Below are 18610 nucleotides of genomic sequence, written 5' to 3'. Positions count from 1 at the left end.
TGTTAAGGTTTGGGAACGATCATGGTCACAGCGAAAACAACAAAACAAAGTTGGGCATTGGTTGGAAACAGGAAACGATCAGCAGTCTTCCATGTTGATAATAATAATAACAAAATAATAAAATGTCATGTTAATTGGTGGAAGGCCAGAAAGCTGGTGTTTTAATGGCAAACCCCCGACGGTTCAGCACCATGGACAGGGCCTGCAGCTCTGAACTAACAACTGCAGGGAGAGAAGGTGTTTATGGGCTCTCAGACCAATGGGACGATTCTTAGACTATTGAGATTTCAGACTAATTCACCATTAGAGGAATGGCATGGTGCTGCTATAGGTCTGTCAGTCAGTCATCACTTCGGTCCAGACTAAAATATCTCAACAAATATCAGGCGGACATTCACGATCCCCAGAGGATGAATCATAATGACTTTGACGATCTTTAGTTTTTGGTTTTGAGTGAAATTTCTCAACAACTATTGGATGTTGCCATGAAGTTTGGTTCACACATTTAGGATTCATCTCTCAGGCCAAACTGTCATGATATTGGTGATCTCTGGGCAAGAAACACAAGCAGTCAGATAATCTTTAAAACAAAACCCCAGATTAGGGCGAGGGTCAGAGTGCATGTGCATGAAGAGACATCACAGTGTTCCCACAGTTTTAGCTATAACGTTTGTCAGTTCAATCATAACTAATGGAAATGATGGCCAAACCAATTAGACCCGAGTTTCAATTAACATTAAATCAAAATTATAGCAATTATAATGCAGTGTTCAAAAACTTTAACCACAGTGTCAAATGTGTGTCACAGCTATGACATTAAAATGTTAACACACTTTTATATTCAGTTATGGAGGCTGACAGCTGCAAAGGACAAAAAAGTGCCACACCCCAGGCGAACAATCTGGAAATGAACTCTGAACATGTTGTATTCACACATTTGATCATGACATCCCTCCAGAAACACCGAAGCTGCGAGGCTACCACACAGCCGAGCGCTGACATCACTCTGCGGTGAGCTGCTCAGATAATTCATGACCCTGCAGCGGTCTGAGAGGGCCGTGCAGCGGGCGGCAGACTTCCTGCAGTCCCACCCAGGCCCGGGTCACATCCATACAGCCGGGCCACATTGCTCACCCCAACCCCTGTGCTGTACGCCCTCCACACCCTTGAGCGCAGCCAAGAACTCATTCCATTGTTCTCAAGAGTGAGACATCCCCATGCACAAGTGGCCAGATCACGCCATGAGCCAGATGTGTGTATGGTATGTGTTTGTGTGTGTGCGGCAGTGCATGGCAGAGCGTTGTTGTGTGAGTGTTGTTTAACCAGAAATTTGGCAAACAGCGAGGGTTTGTGCTGAAGTGGAGTTACTGGAAACGGCTGCAGGATATTGTTTCATTCTTTGATGAAAAGAGAAAAAGTTAATCAGTATGTTCAGCTCTGTTTCTGATCAAACACCACGTTGTTAAGTCGTAATGCAGAGGATGTGTGGTGATTCTTCACTTTCCAGCATTGAAGGTGCTGTTCTTTACTCTTTGCATTCCTCACATACCTCTTCTGCTGTTGCTGGGGAAGTAAAGTGAATCACATCTTGCTCGTCAACGGGTTTTTCTGAGGATGCACTCAGACTCTTGATAAATGGGAAACGGGAAGTTTCCTCCAAAACCTGTTGAATGGCCCACAAACTGCCATTTTGTCTACAATAATTATTATTGTCAAAAATATATTATAGTTTCTTATCCCTCACATTGGTTTGTGCTTTCTTTAGCACCATTACTGTTTAATGCCTGTACTCCCGCCTGTACCCGACGGTATCAGAAGCCGCCAGAGATGAAAACAGCAATACCACGGTGTAGAAATACTCCAAAAGTAAAAGTACTCTTCACGACCCAGAGTGGCCCATTTCAGAACCATGTATAACTGGAGTATAAAAAGTGATGCAGGTGGAGCTAATTTCAACTGAATTCTCGGCATCTATTGTTTTTCTGAGTTAATTATATCAAGTGTTATCGTCAGATAAATGTAAAATAAAAACTATGATATTTCTCTGTGAAATGTAATAGAGTAGAAATATAAAAAAGTATCAAATGTACAAGTAAAGTACAAGCAACTCAAAAGTGTACTCACGTGGAGTGCTTGCGTAAATGTACTTTAACAAATGGAAATGTGTGGCTGGCTCACACAAGTATTTCTTGACTTGTTTTCGGGAAATCTTCCAGTTACAAGAATCCAACCTTTAGCTTGTAACTTTCTACTTAACTTCCAGCAGTGTATTTGTTCCTGCTATTGAGGACTCTTGGGACTATCTGGACTCCTCAGGAATGCACTGAGGTCGAATGAAATATTGAGTCACTGTGTGTTACATAAGGTCCTAATGGTCTGTTTCTCACTCAGGGGAAATTACTCCAGATTAGTGCATCAGCTGGAGCAAATGAGTAAAGTAAATGTGGCCATGACACTGTGGAGCAGATTTGTGTCTCCATCCAGTCACAGTCCTGACAAACGCACTCAGCTGCTACCGACCTGCTATATAAATATAAAACATCGGCTAAAATGCTTTAAGTTTCAGTGGAAGCATGCGGAAGTTAAGGCAGTAAACAAGTGTTAGTCATGAGACTGAGGAAGTGTTTGCTAGCAGCACACAAGAGGCGACGGATCAAGAGTTCAATGGCAATGTATTCTTAGAAACAGGAAGCCTGCAATACATCCACTGGTCTGATTTCCAGTGAAGTAAATAAAGGGAGGTGGGACTTTGTTGTGATGGGTAAACAAGAAAAACATCTTTACTGAGAGCTGCATTTTTTTTTTACTTTATTCTTAAAGGAAACAAGTTCCATCAGAAACCACACAGGATCCCATCCTTCATATTGATGCAACAGGATGTTAAAGTAGTTAAAAGTGTGGTTATGCTGTAAAAATGCCAGATGTTTAGTGTTCTATGTGTAAAAACATGGGAGGGGATTGTCCCGTGATTACTCTGTTGTGAATCTTTCGTGGATTTGAAGTTGTGAAAGGCTTGCAAGTAGCTCATTACTTGCAATGATAAACAGTTGTGCACAATGCACACATGCTTCTGATCACCACACGCTCTGTTTGCAGATGGACGTGTTTAACTGTACCACGCTAAGTGCTTTTACAGCTCCTCTGCTCTGAGTTTGATAAATGATACACTGAGAGGATAGATATAGCACTTTTCCTTTGGGATTTCCTAATTGTACCTGGTCACATATGTTTTGGACGAGGAACAGACAGTAATCCGCCCTGCTTTGTCTGGAAACAATATTCACTTCAGTGGGAGACATTTTCTAAGGTCAGTCAAGGAAATCCCACCCTTAATTAAATATGTGGGAAAGAAAATACACATACATATCTTCTTTTATTTGTCTTTGAGGGGAATGAAACAGGAACAGTAAAAAAAACACCAAAAAAAGAAGAAACACAAATACAGCAACACTTTCTGCTGAGTCTCAGTTTTAAACAGCGTGTTTTTATTTACAGCATCCAGAATTAACAAACACTGTCTGGATTCATTGACAAAACTATGTTACAAAAATGAAAATACTATCCAACACTGAGACTAGAATCATTTAAATGTGTAATAGCTCACATTTGTGTTTTATATACATACTTCTTTAACATCAAGGTTCATTCTTCTCATTCGGAAAACGCATCAGAACATGTACTAAAATATCCTAAACTCAAGGTTCACTGACTAGCTTTTTGCAGGGCTTTTTACCATTTTCCATGGCCTTCTTCAGAGAATGGAACTAGAGTCAGCGATAAAAGTTCTCCCTCATATAAGAACTCTTATTATCACGTTTGTTAATAACAAATTTGTTAAAGAAGGCAGTAGAATATGGTTGAAAGCTCCATGGAAAGTCAGTAAGTGAACCTTGAGTTTACAATATTTTGTACACATATTTTTATTTTTATTTTCCAATGTAGCCCATGTTAATGGCAATACAAGCCAATTATTATTATTGATATTCTGCATGTTGCAAAGTCACACAGATGTCTGCAAATAGTTTGACATTTTAAAACAAACTTATTTGCTTTCTTGCCAAAAGTTAGATGAGAAGATGAGTTCAGCATGAAGACAGAAAGCATTAAACAAATTAAACAAGCAATTACGTGTTAATTTGCGAGCTTTAGTGGTGCCGGTAGGTGGATTTTGCCTCAGGGAGAGCCATGCTAGCTGTTTCCCTCTGCTTCCAGTCTTTATGCTAAGCTAAGCTAACTGCTGGATACATATTAACCACGCAGAGAGTCACATCAAGAATCTCCAGCAAGAAAGCAAATTAACATATTTCCCAAAGTGTCAAACTATTGCTGTAAGAAATGACTGCCACCAGTCAGAGTCTAGACAAAGTAACACGTACTGTACTTTGTGCAGTATGATAAATACGTGGCTATGTACCCACACTTATAGCAAAAATACACTACCTGTCACATCAATCATGTCTTAGAAATAGTTATAGTACACAAACAATATATTCTGTGATTTCAACTGAGAGAAAAAGTAATTATAGTAAGCATTTTAGCAGGTTTTAATTCTGGGCTCAGTGCAGCACATTTAAAGGAATAGTTTGACATTTTGGGAATGCGAGCCAAGAGTTTTCCAGCCAGCCTGGCCCCAAAGATAAAGCCAAACCAGATATTTTGTGTTCATTCACAAGCTTTACGGACTAAATGCTAATGCTAAACTAAGCCAGCCAACTCTTGCCAAAAAGCCAAGTGTCAAACTATCCCTAATTATTTTTCCACTTTGGATGATTTAAGCATTATAGTGAGATAATAGTGATAATAGATTTGGAAGGCTGAAACCAGCAGCTCTTCACTCATCTGAGTCCTGACAGGCAACTTTATCTTCACACATACTGTAGACTGACTGGATGTTAAAGACAGAAATCAGTTCCTGCTGAATTTGTTTCCTAGACATAAAAACTCTTCTAAAAACATGTAACGTGACATTTTCACTCATAACATTACTAATTAACCAGATGTGGAAAAGATGTATAAGGCATACAAAATGCTGAGTGGAAAAATATACAAAGTACACTTACGTCTGTCTAAATGCAAAGTTCTCATCATATTTTGTGCCTTTATATATATTCATACTCAAATATATGTACAAACACATGCAATTTTCAGTCATTTTTTCCCTTTGTGACCATCATTTCTCCAGCATTTTGGAATAAAGCCAAAGAAAAAATCTAAGAGAGTGTTAAGTCAGAGCCAGACTAGCATATAAAACAATCTCATTACTTGTTTTTAACTTATCTGAAGGAAATCATACATAAATAGAAAAGCAGGACTGACATTTAGCAAAGCAAGCTATCAGTTTATTTATTCTTTTTTGTGTTTGTACTTTCTTACATTTTACTTGTCGAGTTCTAACCAGAAGATTCATAGCGCCTTTCCTTTTTTGAAAGCTTGTATACATACTGACCACATCCTTCGACGGCTCGCTCCCACCAGCCGGGACTCGACGTTAACGAAGAGCTCTCCCACCGATTTATGTGCCTACAACTACAACCTGACGTGCTTTTCCAGACATCAAGAGGTAATTAAACAGGGTTTTCGTGCATTTCCTTTCCACAGCTCCATTTGCTAATAACTAGCTATTTGTAAATTGGATGAATATCCTCAAAATGCCCAGAAAAAAAAAAATCACCACTTCTCTCTTCTGTCATAACAGTCAGCTCAGTAGAATAGCTTCTTGTTCAGTGAAGACTCTTCAAGTTTGCTCCAAAAAAGCATTATTCCTTCTTTTAATGACATGTATTGAGGCTGGTTGATTCATATGGTCTTTCTTACATCCACCAACAGGCCCTTTCAGAATTTGTGGATGTAAATGATGCTAACGAAACAGTGTCTTTGGTCTTCGGTCAAATAAAAAAGTCAAATATATGAGTTTTCTTGGCTGGGAGATGGGAAAATGTCAAATGAAAGAAAAGGTCAGATGTGATGAACAGAAGAGTAACTCCAAAAAAAAAAATCTTGACATCAATCTTTGTAACATGGGAGAAGTCAAAGAAACAGTGGTTGAGCGCCGAGCCTCGAGTGCTGAACATCGAGGGCCATCTTCACACGAAAGGGCTGTCCGATCTGAATATGTCTGAGTAGCTCTTGCCGTTCATGTGCTCAGTGTGGCTTTCGATGCTGTAGCAGCGGTGGACCTCCGTGAGCGACGATGTCACGTAGGAGGCTGAGCGGAAGAAGTCGGCATTGGCGAACGTGCCAGCAAACTGCATCCGCTGTTGATTCCAGTGCCTTCGCAGGACACTCTGGACCTGCAAGAGGGGACACAAATGTTCTTTCTTAATATATTCTATAAATAATAAGAAATGAATAAGATTTCAGTATTAGCCCTTTAAAATGTTTCCCTGGTAGTGTACTATGCAGGCACCAACTCTGTCTGTCACACCTAAAACAGGTAGCAAAATCTAACCTTGATCTAGAGAGATGCTACCAGTATCAATATCAATGCTGAATGCAGCTCATTACTCACCTCCCCGTTGAAGAAGCAGAATATTGTAGAAACCAGGAAACCCTGCATGTGGAAAAAAAGGTTTCTTGAGAAAATGCACAAGACAGGAAATCCTTTAAGCTTAAACAGCTGCACAAGAACCGTCAGAGGTTTACAGTGACACACGTTCATGCTCTTAATCTTGAGATATTTGTCATTTTAAACCACCGTCGTGGTAGTGATTTTTGTCAGTATTTGGTCATGTTTTTTGCATGTGTTATTGGCAGCATTGGATGTGTATGTACTGACCTGGTAGTGCATGAGGATTTCCATGATGTACATGTAGATCTCAAAGACCCAGTGATCCTGGGGCTTGTAGGGGAGCAGGACAAACTGGATGCCGAGCAGAGGGATGAGGATGAGGGTGGCTCTCACCGCTCTCATGTAAAGGCTGGACTCGGCCTGGTGCGTCACCCTCAGCTTGGTGATGAGGACCCGAACAATGTTGAGCAGGAAGAAAAGATTCACCTGGAAAGAAAAACTTTATGTTGTGGTTGTTTGTCTTTAGTGAAAAGTACCTCTGGATGTCCCACATTAGCTTGTTACTTACCACCAACGCGGCGCAGATGGGGCCGTGGATGATGTAGAGCAGGGAAGTATCTGAGCTGACCCAACATCTGTGAATGCATGGAGGAGATAGTTTTAGTTTAGAGTGGAAACACAACACTTATAGTGATATCTTCTGTCTATCTGATGATCTGGAGGACTCACTTGTCGTTATAGTAGCAGTGTCGTGCTATTGAATGTATCACCGCCGGCACGAGTGGGAAACCTGCATTTCAACATTTATGACATTTTGGTGTATGACAATCAAATGTGCATAATGAAACAGTTACAGAAATGCTTACTTACCCCACCCCAGGAGATAATACCACATGAGATGCTGCTTTTCTGCAAACACGGCCACAACAATCAGCGTGTGCAGGTAGATGCCCTCACAAAGCATCCAGAAATAGTTGCAGCTCAGCAAGTACAGGTGGATGAACATGAGCAGCTTACAGCTTGCCTGGAAGCAAAAAAAGAAACATGAGCCGCCACGTCTTTGCTGAAAAAATAATATCCGGGCAGATTCAGCATCAGATACAGAAATATGAACCACTCACTGAATCGTTATACGTGTGTCCCTGTTTCTTCACCACTGTTGTGAGCCAGACGACGGTGATGAGTGAGTTTAGCACGAAGGAGAGGAAGAGGTTTTTGTGGAGTGTTATCCTCTGGCAGCTCAGACTCCTGAGGAAGAGGAGGCACTCATTAGATGAATCTGACAACTTAAAGAATAACTGAACTGAGACAAGGCAACAATATAAAAAGTGAACACAGTATAAAGTAACTACAAGCCTTATTAGGTATAACTAATTGATTCATTAATGCTTTAAAGATATTAGCACTGTGTAAGAGGGCCTTAAAATCTAGTGTTCATTCGCCCACTTTCTCTATTTGTAGTAGCATCTGGAGGACATGTTGAGCATCTGCACCAAAATCCAGTTAACTGACAATTTATTGACATGCATAACTCCAGATACTTGTGGAATAATAATGATTTACTAATATTTATAGCTGCAGCAACCCTGGCGAGTTAGGAGTAAGCTTTATTGAAAAGAGGTATTAAATCATTTTACACACTCGTAAAACAATTTGTTTTATTTACCAAGATGCTTTTCATATTTCACAACCTTGAAAACATATGCTTTTCATACATGTAGACATTAGAAAAGGGAAAGTTGTACCACACTTACTTAAAATGGAAGAATATCCCCAATGATATAAGCAACGATACCAGCGACAGACCGTGACCAATCATAACCAAGTAGAAGTGAGTCATCGCTGCCTGCAAGAAAGCAAAATGAGCACAACTTTACAAACTGCTTCACGCAGCGTCCGTCTTTATTTCTAAACTGCTGTTAATCCTCCTTACTGTGCCGTGATGTGTGGTGTTGGCTTTGCAGTTTGTGAAGTTCGTCCATGTCCTGTTGCTCTCTGGGTGGCGTCCCCACTCGCCTGTCTCTGTGCAGACTTTGGATGCCACCGCTGTGAATTTGAGATCAAGAAGCAGGTGTGAAGAGAAGTAAAACATGCTGTTTCTCTTTTGAATATTCTATGCTGACGATATGAGACTGGCCTACTTAGCTTATTGGGAAATACTCTCATTCATTTAATTTTTGAGAGATTGATGCGACTCTCATCTGACCTGGCTTTCTTCAAAAGCTCTTCAACATTTAATCTCCCTAAAATCACAATTTTACATTTCTGCTTTCACATTTACATTGTTTTTACATTTCTGTTTGTGTACAAATTAAACAAACGATATAGAGCATGTCAATTACTGCTCTTCAAATGCATTTTTAAACTTTGGAGAGCCTTTCTGCTAGTCTTTATGCTCAGCTAACCACATCTGGACTGCTTTCTGGTTAGCACACAGACACAAAAGTGGCATCAGTCTTCACAAATGACTCTCAGGAAGAAAATAAAAGAAAGTTCACATTGTCTTAACCATAATCAGAGAGCTAGCTGAATAGTTTTAAAAAATACATATCATGTAAAGTCTTTTTAAATAAATGTCCACACTTATTGTCTCAGCTCAACATTACACCAAAATATAAAAGGTTTATAAAGTAAGTAAAGGTTAATGTGCTGTTACTGGAGTGACAAAAGTCATAGATGGCAAAAGGACGTTTACCACGAGGGTCAAAGTCTTTATAATAGTCTGGACAGCTCTGCTCTATTGTTCCAGCTTCACTTTCATCCCAGCACAGCCACCCATCCCACGTCGTGTTGCACTGCGGCTCTGCTGACACACGTAGAAACATGTTGTTGCAGTATAAATATATATATGTGATGGATAACATTGACATAAAAAAAAAATGCATGCTTTCTGAGATATGGTGGTTTGTTACCGTTTGTTTTGTGTGATTCTTTCACAATCCGCTGGAAACATTCGTACTGGGCTGTGGCGATTTGGTTCCTTGTCGACGTGTGTTCGCCCCGGTGGTTCAGATGCTCGTCATAGTCATCTTCAGGGTTCGCCAACACAAGCTGTTGAGGCCATTGAAATTCAGCACCACACACAGACACACAAACATAAAACACATAATGAGACTACAACTCTGAAGTGATAACAAATGGGAATTTAAGATGATAAAATACATGATATAGATCATTTTAATGCACTTTTATTGGAGTATATCTATAGCAACTGTTTCAAAGTAAATATGGAAATATTACAGAAGTGGTATTGACACATGAACCAGGTAGGCAGAGATGCTCTCATGTTGCATTATGGGAAGTGTAGGATCAGGTTTTACCCATATCAGCACCTAAAAGTTTGTGTATCTCAGCCTCTGCCACTACAATTTTGAGTTTTTCTTTTTTTAATCTGTCTCTTATAAGTCCCTCTACTTTAAGGTAGTGCAATGCTAAATCAGTGGAGTTGCCCTTTAATGGCTGCATCAGGAGGATTAGAGTATATAGCCAATCAAGTGAAGGGTTTGAAATGACAGGACGGGGCAGAGTGCTGCGTGTTAGGGGTGAAGAACTGCAGACGCTGTATGAATTTAGTTATGGTTATAAATATTCTAAAAACAGAACAGATGTTACCAATGTGTGGTCAAAAAACAGGAAACCCAGAAACCTAAACAGCTAAAAACAAAATGTAGTAGAACAAAATAAAACGTCTGTCATTATTTCATACTTTTAATCACAAATTTATGTTATGTTATGTTATGTTATTTTATGTTAGATTATTTTATGTTATCTTATCTTATGTTATCTTAAAACCAAGGGTGAGGCAACATAAACATACTAAAACAGCACATTTCAGGCAAACTAGGGCACAGATCCACCCGCTACCTTATTGAGGGCGCACAGCACCAGCAGGACCATGAAGCAGTTTACATCCATCTGTGCTCGGATCATCATGGGAATTCTGAGGAAAGTTTGTGAGTGAGACAAGGAAAGAGTATTAAGACTTTGTGATACATGAAACCACACAGACCAACAGGAGGTCTAAAACCAATACTAACTAATCCAGGAGCTGGAATCAGGCTCCTTCTGTTTGACTTGATCAAACTATAAATTATATTATTGTTATATTAAACAATGTCCAGTTCCGTAACCTGTGCCCTATCTAAAGCCATGTAAACAAAACTAGTAGCACAACTGTCCTCCAAACCCATGTTTTTACTTTGCAATGGCAGGTCTCCCCTTTTTTGGACGTTAAGGTTACAGATTTGGCCTTTTGCTTCCTCTGCTCCCCACAGTTTCCTTCCTGCATGCTTATTATGCACGTTGGGCAAGTTTAACCAAGGTTAAGCCAAAAGACATCAATATGGCAAATGCAGTATGAGCATGTGCTGCACTTACTCAGAGTAAACACATGCTTTCAGCTCATATGCTGCTCCAATTGAAAGTGATATTAAAAAAAATCATTAAAATAGGGTGTGCGACATTCTCAACATTTCATTATACACAAAAACTCTTTTGTTATTTTGATAAGAAATTATTATTTTGGAAGCACATTTTGGAGTTTTTCAAGACTATAGATGGTGATTCGGTTTTTGTTTTCTAAAGTGCAGGAGGTGTGACGGCAGTGAAAATTATGATTATGATTATATTATGTACTGGTGGTAAAAATAGTAAAAGCAATAACAGTAATAGAAACACAGGTTATGTTCGATTTAGCACTTCTGCTCTGTAGCATTTAACTGTCCCTAAACTAAAGGTCTGTGCCACTATGGGCTGTGTGTGACCACGTGCCTCTCCTATTACTATTACTATCATGGATATTTACCATCACGCTGGTTATTTTGTCTTTTTCTTTCCTCTGTGTGTGATGTGAAGCACTTTGGATCCGCTGTGTTGTATGTAAAGTGCTGTACAAATGAAGCTGATTTGATTTGAACTATATCTGATTATTTTATAGTCAGAAAAAAAAAGTCTCTGTCACTCTTTTTCTCGTATCCACAGTATATACAATATAGTATATATAGAAAGAAATGGTTCATGATCTCAAAATAACAGTGTATCATAATGCTTCTTAAAGTGGGTAAATATGTGTGATAAGCTGAAGTTGTTGGCCTAAATTAGTAACAGAGACTGTTTGCAAGGATAAATATTAGCCTTTTAGTGGTATAGCACATTGACATACACACAGTTGATTTACATTTTTTTTTCTTCTTTTATTCATAGATACAAGAATATATCAAGAACCTTAAGCAGCCTCTAGAGGCTTTTACACAAATGCACACAACTCAACAAGGAAACACTACAAAACAGCAAAAAACACCATAAAAAACCCGATCGTAACAACACAACTGACCCCTTCTTTTAAACTTGAGTATGAAGTTTTGAAGATTTACATACGTTTCATGGTTGCAAATTAGCGGAACATGATGAGTTTCGTAATGATGAAGCGGTGAGATCATATCTGCTTCACAGTATAAATGATGAGTCTCATTTTCTGACCTAAAGCGTGTTCATCAGTTCTCAGAAAAGAGATATCCAAGTATCTATATCAGCTGCATCACTTTACCTTAAAACCACCCACACATTTCCTTATAAAACCTCCTTTAAGGTCTCGTTTGGAATAAGATTAGAATATAATGACAGACCAACAGGCCGTGTTCATTTCCAACCCCCCCCCCCTGCTAATTCAGGAAATCTTTGTCAGTTTTGTCATTAATATCCTCTTGATCACACCCAAACACATACAGTATATCTCCTTAATGGCCTACAAAGACACCTAATAACTGAAAGCGGTGTTACTCCTTATTGTGTGGGCCATCTGCACCGGACCATGTGAGGTCCACTTTATTAGAAACACAGTTTCAGCCTAGAAAACCTCATTTCACCATTTTATGTCCACCATGTGAGCAGACTGTTCTCGTTAGGTGTGACAAAGAAATGCAGGTGGGTTCAGCTTGTTCACCATATCTGAAACATCATTTTACTGTTTAAAGAAATCAGTAAATATGTGGCACGTATGTAACCCTCGGAAATCTTTTTTGATTAATTGGTAGATAAACTGATCCTGGGGGCAAAGTAGAGAGATACCTTTCTTCCAAACTGTATTTTAACCTTTTTTTTGTTTTGTTTTTCTGCCCCTTCACACCTTCATGTGTGCATTCCAGTTTTCCATGTGCCCTGCAGCATATAATGTTAAGTACACCACTTTTAGTTCAATATATTTTGCCAGTTTGGAGCTCTGTAACCACAGTCTGTGAACAGTGATCGCAGTCTACATCCTGACTAACTATTAAAAAACTTACCTTTGTAGGAGCAGCAGGATAATAAAAACAGTGGAGAGTAATCCTTCAGTTTGAGACTTTAACTTTTGCAGGAAGATAACGCTGTTTTTGTGATTTCTTATAGATTAGTCCTGTGGTGTGAGTGTTTTCGCAGCAGAGTCAGAGGCGACACTGAGCTGTCCTGATAAAAACTGACTGGGGCTGAGGATGACATCACATGCTTGCCTTTTGAGGAGGCAGATAGAAGGACATCCCCACAGAGTAATGGGTATTACAAAGGGCCAATATAATTGATAACAACTAAACTGTATCTTTTATATTATATATAACATGTAGCCTACATGATATAAGTGCACTTTAATGTCCTGTCTGTTTATCTTTAGGATCTGAGTTTTATAAATCAGAACCAACTTATTGAATTGACTTTATTGCATAGAGTGCAACCTGGTGATTGTTTATCTGTGCTTCTTTTTTTGCATCTATACTTGATATATTCATAAATACTACTACAAATAATACTGTTAATATTTATTATCAGAGAGTTTTATCTACATGACACTCAAATTTTCTTATTAGGTCAAAAAGTTGAGTCCCTGACCTAAAAGACTTATTTTAGCTGTTAAATGAATCATAAATTTACAGTATAATATTCAGCTGATATTCTGTTTTTACGACACAACTGCTTTGAATGTGGCAGAACGAAACGGACCAATCAGCAAGCAGGCTTCTATTCCTTAGCAACGGCGCCCTCTGCAGGGCAAAGGAGTCTTTGGCAACAGGGAGGTTACCATGGCTACGGCGTTCTTGGACTCCAGAGGTAAGTGTATTAATCTGATAGGGTGACAAATACATAGTGGGATCTTTAATACGCTGCATTGACCGGAAGTAGTAAAAGAGTGGAGGTAATTTAACCAGCAACGTCTTGTTAAACTCAAGTTAGAGTCGTGTTGCTGGGATAACGTGTGGCTGGTTAAGTCATATTCAGTATTAAACTAGTCGTGAAGACTAACTAGCTAGTGTTACCAGCCCAAACTACCTCCTCGTTTTCGACTTAGCAACAAAGGTGCATCCTGGTGGTGAGCCCAGAGGTCTATAGCTTTGCATGTGCACAGCTGGCTTTTATTTCGGAGTATTTTTGTTTATTTACTTATATATTTGTCTTTATTTCTGTTGTCAGTGATGAATGCATGCAATAGTATTTTACTGTGTGCTTTGACAGTGTGGAGGCTTAGATACTTTGTATACTTCCGGGTATATTGGTAGTTTGTAGTGCATAAAATCATACAAGCACCTCATATGTTTTCTAATGTAAAAAGTAAGTAGCTGTCCAATAAATGTAGTGGAGAAAAGATACAATGTTTCCCTCTGAAATGTAATGGAGATGTAAAATAGCCTTTAAGATGTGTATCTACAGCATTAAGCCAAGAAATTAATATAACATTTCATAATTGGTTATCAAAAATTATTACTCGTTCAATTGGTGATCAATATCTTTATTCTGCAGAGACAGGATGTTCAAAAAACCTGCCTGGAGGAACACAGTCAGCGCTGCAGTGAGTCTGCACCAAGACCAAGCTGTCATGATCCTGTATTTTGTCTAGTTCCGTTTTTGTCTCGTCTCATGTTGTCTTGTCATTTCCTGTTTTATTTTGTAGAGAGAAGAGAGGTCCTGGATTCCCCCCTCTTTCACTGTGGACAAAACCCTCATTTTGGACTTTCATAGGGACCACAACGATATTTCTGCTGAAATCCTTCGGCCCGACAGGGTTCCTGCTCAGAGAGGAGGGAGAGACCAGAAACTTCAAGGTAAATTGTTCTTTGATTCGGGGTATTGCTCAAACTCATAAGAAATGTTTTGCATCCTTCAGCATGTTCTCTTGTTCATGTTTTTCAGGTGTGCTTGGGTGACCCACATACGTGCACTTGCCCTGTGTTCACCAAGGAGCAGGAGCCATGCAAACACATCTGCTGGTATCAGTAGCACACACACATAAAATATGAACACAGCAGGAGCTTTTAGCCAAATAAATATTTATTTTTTTATCATGTATGTGCAGCATTGTGAGGTGAACAATGGTATTTTATTTATCCATTAGATTTGGTTGCATGTAATACAGTTTGGGAAGAAAACTTTATTTTCTTTATTATACAGTTTATGTAGGAAACAAGTACAGAAAATCAACATAATGAGGTAGACCATTTGTTATGGAAACGATGGGCCTAATAACTGATATCTAGCCTCAGTACTCTCTGGACATTTTCAGTTTTACTTTTTGTAAAACACCCCTACAATATATTATAACATTTTTAATGATGTCCAGGCCCAGTAATGACAGACTTTTATGTTCATGCTATTAACTCTTGAATGAACCTTTAATCTTTATCTTTACAGGGTTTTACTGCGGAAATTCAGGCTTCCCCGAGAACATGAATGTAAGTTATGTTAACTATTTTTCTACATGATTGCATGCTGTAACTTTCTATTCAGTTACATCATCTTGAAAAAGACATTTGACAAAAGGCTCTTTTATGGTCTGATTTGATTGGTTCATGACAAAGAAAAGTACAGTAAAATTAATGATCATCAAAACCCTGATTACACCCAACATTTAGCTTCAGAGCCATGATGCAATTCCGCTTATATGGACACCACAATGCTGATTTATTAATGTTTAATCCTGTGTGTGTATTTCATTTTTAACAATGAAACATTTGCTTCGTAGGCGTTTTGAAAGAACTGACCGACCCTTGTGCATGTGCTCCTGTTGACATGCAAAGCTAAGAATAACTCTGCTCTAGATTCATTTCAGCATGGGCTTGTAGAGAGACAGATCTTGGAGGTGCTCCATGGTTTACACCAAACCAAAGTCCACCGGACGGAAAATTATCCTCCTGCTGCTTCTCGAACACTGAGCCAACCACTCACGGGCCGGGAGGCTGGAAGTGTCTGCCGGAAAGTGATCCAAGCCCAGGATGCGTGTCCTATCTGTCAAGAAGAGCTGCTGGAGAAAAAACAGCCTGTGTCTTACTGCAGGTGTGTGGTCAGACTGGGGTCGGGGTTTCACACTGTTATTGTTTCAGTACAGTCATGTTTCAAGATGATATAATATGTTCTTGTCAACTTTTGTTGCACTAATGGCCTTAACATGACCTCATACAGCATTATTAGCTCCAACCCAGCACATCCAGCTGTTGGCATACAGCACAGATTTTCAGATGTAAATTTAGGTCCAAGTTTCCTGATATTCCTAGAAGAGGACATTTCATTCAAACCCAAAGACATGATGTAGGAAATGTTTTTCTCAGCGTTGTGCAGACAGATTTTCTGCGCCCTCATGTACTGTCTTTGTCTCTTTCAGGTTCGGTTGTGGGAATAACATCCACGTCTCTTGCATGAGGGTGTGGGCGGATCACCAGAGACTCTCAGACAGGGAAGAAACTGTGAAATGCCCTCTGTGCAGGGAGGACTTCAGCTCTTTGAAGTTACTCCAGGAGCAGGTGAGAAACGCAGCGAGGCTCTTCACCGCTGCTGAAAGAGAGAAGCCAGACAGACACCTGGGAGTTCTCTGCCACAGCTGCCGGGTCTGCCCTGTCACTGGCAAGTGTTTCAAGTAAGCAAGTGGCAATCATAACTAAATAAATAGGGCAAATTAGAAAAATTTATGGAAAATGTCTCCTTTAATCACTGTTATTATCTTTTTAGATGCACAGTCTGCAGTTACCTCTATCTACAGGTGCTGGTCATATAATTAGAATATCATGAAAAAGTTGATTTATTTCAGTAATTCCATTCAAAAAGTGAAATTTGTATATTATATTCATTCATTACACACAGACTGATATATTTCAAGTGTTTATTTCTTTTAATTTTGATGATTATAACTGACAACTAATGAAAAACCCAAATTTAGTATCTCGGAAAATTAGAATATTACTTAAGACTGATACAAAAAAAAGATTTCTAGAAATGTTGGCCAACTGAAAGGTATGAACATGAAAAGTATGAGCATGTACAGCACTCAATACTTAGTTGGGGCTCCTTTGGCCTGAATTACTGCAGCAATGCGGCGTGGCATGGAGTCGATCAGTCTTTGGCACTGCTCAGGTGTTATGAGAGCCCAGGTTGCTCTGATAGTGGCCTTCAGCTCTTCTGCATTGTTGGGTCTGGCGTATCGCATTTTCCTCTTCACAATACCCCATAGATTTTCTATGGGATTAAGGTCAGGCGAGTTTGCTGGCCAATTAAGAACAGGGATACCATGGTCCTTAAACCAGGTACTGGTAGCTTTGGCACTGTGTGCAGGTGCCAAGTCCTGTTGGAAAATGAAATCTGCATCTCCATAAAGTTGGTCAGCAGCAGGAAGCATGAAGTGCTCTAAAACTTCCTGGTAGACGGCTGCGTTGACCTTGGACCTAAGAAAACACAGTGGACCAACACCAGCAGATGACATGGCACCCCAAACCATCACTGACTGTGGAAACTTTACACTCAACTTCAAGCAACGTGGATTCTGTGCCTCTCCTCTCTTCCTCCAGACTCTGGGACCTTGATTTCCAAAGGACATGCAAAATGTACTTTCATCAGAGAACATAACTTTGGACCACTCAGCAGCAGTCCAGTCCTTTTTGTCTTTAGCCCAGGCGAGATGCTTGTGACGCTGTCTCTTGTTCAAGAGTGGCTTGACACGAGGAATGCGACAGCTGAAACCCATGTCTTGCATACGTCTGTGCGTGGTGGTTCTTGAAGCACTGACTCCAGCTGCAGTCCACTCTTTGTGAATCTCCCCCACATTTTTGAATGGGTTTTGTTTCACAATCCTCTCCAGGGTGCGGTTATCCCTATTGCTTGTACACTTTTTTCTACCACATCTTTTCCTTCCCTTCGCCTCTCTATTAATGTGCTTGGACACAGAGCTCTGTGACCAGCCAGCCTCTTTAGCAATGACCTTTTGTGTCTTGCCCTCCTTGTGCAAGGTGTCAATGGTCGTCTTTTGGACAACTGTCAGGTCAGCAGTCTTCCCCATGATTGTGTAGCCTACAGAATTAGACTGAGAGACCATTTAAAGGCCTTTGCAGGTGTTTTGAGTTAATTAGCTGATTAGAGTGTGGCACCAGGTGTCTTCAATATTGAACCTTTCCACAATATTCTAATTTTCTGAGATACTGAATTTGGGTTTTTCATTAGTTGTCAGTTATAATCATCAAAATTAAAAGAAATAAACACTTGAAATATATCAGTCTGTGTGTAATGAATGAATATAATATACAAACTTCACTTTTTGAATGGAATTACTGAAATAAATCAACTTTTTCATGATATTCTAATTATATGACCAGCACCTGTATGTGAAGACTGCTCAAACAAGGGCCGCCACTCACAGCATCCACTGGCTTTACGAACAGTAAGATATAGCGGATTCAACCTTGAAGTAATATTTTCTTGAGCAAGCATTTATGACAATCATCCTAGAGTATAACTGTCAGTCTAAGGGGCTACTTAAATACACACCTGAAGGAAATAAAATCTCTGCCTCAATCTCAAACAGAAGTTGCAGTTGCAGAGAAAACTAAGTGCTATAAAACACAGCCCTGCTTCACCTAACAGGTGCGCTGCAGTGGCAAAAATCAGAGACAAACCACAGCTGGACCTTTTTGTAGGTTTGCGAACCTCAGAGACAGATCACACAGCCATAGTGGCCTCTCCTGTCAGGCGAACTAGACTGCAACCCACAAAGACGGGCATGGCGACCATTAAAGACACAAACAACAGACTCATTTCAGAGCTGAGAATGACTGGGGTCTTTATAAACACACAACACCAGAGAAAGACTGAGACTTAAAT

The 18610-nt window shown here is 39.6% G+C and overlaps 2 protein-coding genes across 2 annotated transcripts; one reads left to right on the top strand and one right to left on the bottom strand.

Annotated features, from left to right (window-relative positions):
- Positions 1–6024: 6024 nt before the first annotated feature.
- On the bottom strand, positions 6025–12874 carry calcrlb (calcitonin receptor-like b). The gene is made up of 13 exons (XM_070855600.1): positions 12790–12874; positions 10373–10448; positions 9421–9559; positions 9204–9311; positions 8442–8554; positions 8263–8354; positions 7630–7756; positions 7379–7532; positions 7238–7298; positions 7077–7143; positions 6776–6994; positions 6509–6550; positions 6025–6290 (listed from the first exon to the last, which is right to left on the bottom strand). Exons 2-13 carry the CDS (start codon positions 10439–10441, stop codon positions 6084–6086), a joined length of 1398 nt encoding a protein of 465 aa, XP_070711701.1. The 5' UTR covers positions 10442–10448; positions 12790–12874; the 3' UTR covers positions 6025–6083.
- A 1405-nt stretch (positions 12875–14279) lies between these two features.
- On the top strand, positions 14280–16517 carry zswim2 (zinc finger, SWIM-type containing 2). The gene is given in 7 exon segments (XM_070855945.1): positions 14280–14373; positions 14492–14574; positions 14663–14739; positions 15161–15201; positions 15568–15802; positions 16128–16379; positions 16472–16517. Coding segments are annotated over 7 exon segments (828 nt in total).
- Positions 16518–18610: the final 2093 nt, after the last annotated feature.

The sequence above is a fragment of the Pempheris klunzingeri genome, chromosome 24 (genome assembly GCF_042242105.1).
Source record: "Pempheris klunzingeri isolate RE-2024b chromosome 24, fPemKlu1.hap1, whole genome shotgun sequence".
NCBI classification, from domain to species: domain Eukaryota; kingdom Metazoa; phylum Chordata; class Actinopteri; order Acropomatiformes; family Pempheridae; genus Pempheris; species Pempheris klunzingeri.
This window is presented reverse-complemented; position numbering and strand designations above follow the sequence as displayed.